The sequence below is a fragment of the Stenella coeruleoalba genome (assembly GCF_951394435.1).
Source record: "Stenella coeruleoalba genome assembly, chromosome: 2".
Lineage (NCBI taxonomy): Eukaryota > Metazoa > Chordata > Mammalia > Artiodactyla > Delphinidae > Stenella > Stenella coeruleoalba.
This window is the reverse complement of record NC_137147.1, coordinates 109,974,798-109,977,216: the sequence shown is the minus strand read 5'-3', so window position 1 is coordinate 109,977,216 and position 2,419 is coordinate 109,974,798. Positions and strand designations below refer to the sequence as shown.

At 56.8% G+C, this 2,419-nt stretch overlaps 1 protein-coding gene across 1 annotated transcript; it reads left to right on the top strand.

Annotated features, from left to right (window-relative positions):
• The first annotated feature begins 424 nt into the window (after nucleotides 1-424).
• On the top strand, nucleotides 425-2,186 carry HDDC3 (HD domain containing 3). Its single transcript, XM_079914107.1, has 4 exons — nucleotides 425-738; nucleotides 1,032-1,087; nucleotides 1,195-1,435; nucleotides 1,743-2,186. The coding sequence occupies exons 1-4, from the start codon at nucleotides 627-629 to the stop codon at nucleotides 1,871-1,873; spliced, it is 540 nt and encodes a 179-aa protein (XP_079770233.1). The 5' UTR covers nucleotides 425-626; the 3' UTR covers nucleotides 1,874-2,186.
• Nucleotides 2,187-2,419: the final 233 nt, after the last annotated feature.

Genomic DNA, 2,419 nt, shown 5'->3' with positions numbered 1-2,419 from the left:
GCAGGCTCAGTAGTTGTGGCTCGCAGACTCTAGAGTGCAGGTTCAGCAGCTGTGGCACATGGGCTTAGTTGCTCCGTGGCATGTGGGATCTTCCCGGACCAGGGCTCGAACCCATGTCCCCTGCATTGGCAGGCAGATTCTTAACCACTGCGGCCACCAGGGAAGCACAAGAACTATTTTTAGAGCGCTTTGAGAATTTTCAGAGCATTGACAGCTTGAAAATTGTTTTGCCATGGCGGGAGAGGACCCTCCTGGGAGAAGCTGTCTCTGGTCCAGAGGCTAGGTGAATTGCCCTTCCTCCAAGTTACCAGTCCCCTGTGCCTTCCTGCCCTGGACACACTGTGAGGCTGCTGTCTTATGTCTTGTGTATTTTCCTCCTTCCGCCAGGATGTGGGTTCCCAGAGCCAGGCCATATTCTTCTTGCACCCTCAGCAAAGCCCACTTAACCAGGGGCTGCGATATTGAGGGCAGCTTCCCACACCCGGGGCCCTCACGTCAACCCCAGAGAAACTCTTCTGGGCCAGACTCCACAATCCTCAGGCCTCCGCGGCGCTAGGGGGCGCTGTGGAAGCTCGGTCCACGCTCCCCGGGATCCTGGGACCGAGGTCGCCCGCCCCAACGGCGCGATGGGCTCCGAGGCGGCCCAGCTGTTGGAGGCGGCTGACTTCGCGGCTCGCAAGCACCAATGGCAGCGGCGGAAGGACCCCGAAGGGACCCCCTACATCAATCACCCTATCGGTGGGCGCGCCGCCGGGGGAGCAACGGCTGTAGCATCTAGGGGGTGGGGACCGGGAAGGGAACCTCATCGAGCACCTAGTCCGTACCAGTCCTTGTGCCAGGCACTGTTCGTGACGCACCACAACCTGGGGCGGTAGGCATGATTGTTCCCTTTGTACAGTGAACATCCAAAGAAGAGTAAAGGACTTCCCCAAGGTCACCCAGCTAGTGAGGGGCCACATCTGGCTCTACAAAACCCACAACACGCCGCCCTGGGACTCCCTTCTGTCTGACTTCCTGCTTTGCCCCGTCAGGTGTGGCTCGTATCCTGACCCACGAGGCAGGAATCTCTGACATTGTGGTGTTACAGGTAACTTTCCTCCTCTGCTAGGAGGCTGGGGTGCGGGTCAGGGGCCCCATTCAGCTCTGGGTTCCCCTTGGCAGGCGTCAGAGGACTGAGTGAGAGCCTGTCCCCAGGCAGCCCTGCTCCATGACACGGTGGAGGACACAGACACCACCCTGGATGAGGTGGAGCTGCACTTCGGGGCACAAGTGCGGCGTCTGGTGGAGGAGGTAACGGATGACAAGACTCTGCCCAAGCTGGAGAGAAAGCGGCTGCAGGTGGAGCAGGCACCCCACAGCAGCCCCGGGGCCAAACTGGTGAAGCTGGCAGACAAACTGTACAATCTGAGGGACCTGAATCGCTGCACCCCAGAGGGTATGCTCCTCCACCTGCTCTGAGGGGACGGGGAGGGGTATCCACCTTCTGAAGGCACAGCTTGGTCACTTCCCCTGAAAAAAAGCCCGGGTGTTCTTGTTAATTCCCTAGACTAATCTTAGTAGACCACTCTGATCTTCTTTCATACACTCGAAATGCAGTACCTGGGCAAGGGGGAAGTTTTCAGAACAAATCCGTCCATCAGGAACTCATCTCACAGCCCTGCACCAAGCCCTCCAGGAAGTGGGCAAAATCCAGTGCCTTCCTGGACGTCAACATGAGCAGTTTTCTGTCCATTCTTATGCAGGATGGTCCGAACACCGAGTCCAGGAATACTTCGAGTGGGCAGCACAGGTGGTGAAGGGGCTTCAGGGGACAAACCAACAGCTGGAAGACGCTCTAAAGCAGCTGTTTAAGGAGCGGGGGCTGACGCTCTGAGCAGTATTTGGAGCCATCCAGTGGCACAGACTCCATCCTTGCCCAGGCCAGAGAAGATTCATACTTCAGCTTTTCGGTGCCTCCCGAGCTTCCTCCCTGGTTCACTCAGCCCAGGTATTAGAGACCAAATACACGTGTCCTTTCTCACTCTGAAGATCTGCCAACTAAGCTGAGCCCCAGATTGTGGGATGATGTGCCCCACCCATTTCTAATGCATTCACTGCCCTTCTCCAGGCCTTGGGTCTGATTGCACGGTGGGATCTCTGGCCCCTCAGGGACTTGGGCTTATATATAAACGCTAGTTCAAAAGTCATTATGCAAAATAAAACATTTGGATAAAGGTTTGAGTTGCTGCTGCTCCTTCTCCAGCCTCCCCATTGGGGAACCGATGGGGGGAGGGGGGATACCTGCCCTTCAGTAGGGCAGGGTTCCAACTGTGTGCCCCTGGGACAGATCTCTCAGGTTGAGGGCCTCAACCCCTCGGAGACTGGCTTCCTTATCAGTAAGATAGGTTGTGTAATTATCAGGGCTGGATTATGTGACGTG

Coding starts and splice junctions, on each gene's coding strand:
- HDDC3 (XM_079914107.1), top strand. CDS start 627: ATGGGCTCCGAGGCGGCCCAGCTGTTGGAGGCGGCTGACTTCGCGGCT. Junction 1,088..1,194: donor CTGACATTGTGGTGTTACAG/GTAACTTTCCTC, acceptor GCCTGTCCCCAG/GCAGCCCTGCTCCATGACAC. Junction 1,436..1,742: donor GAATCGCTGCACCCCAGAGG/GTATGCTCCTCC, acceptor ATTCTTATGCAG/GATGGTCCGAACACCGAGTC.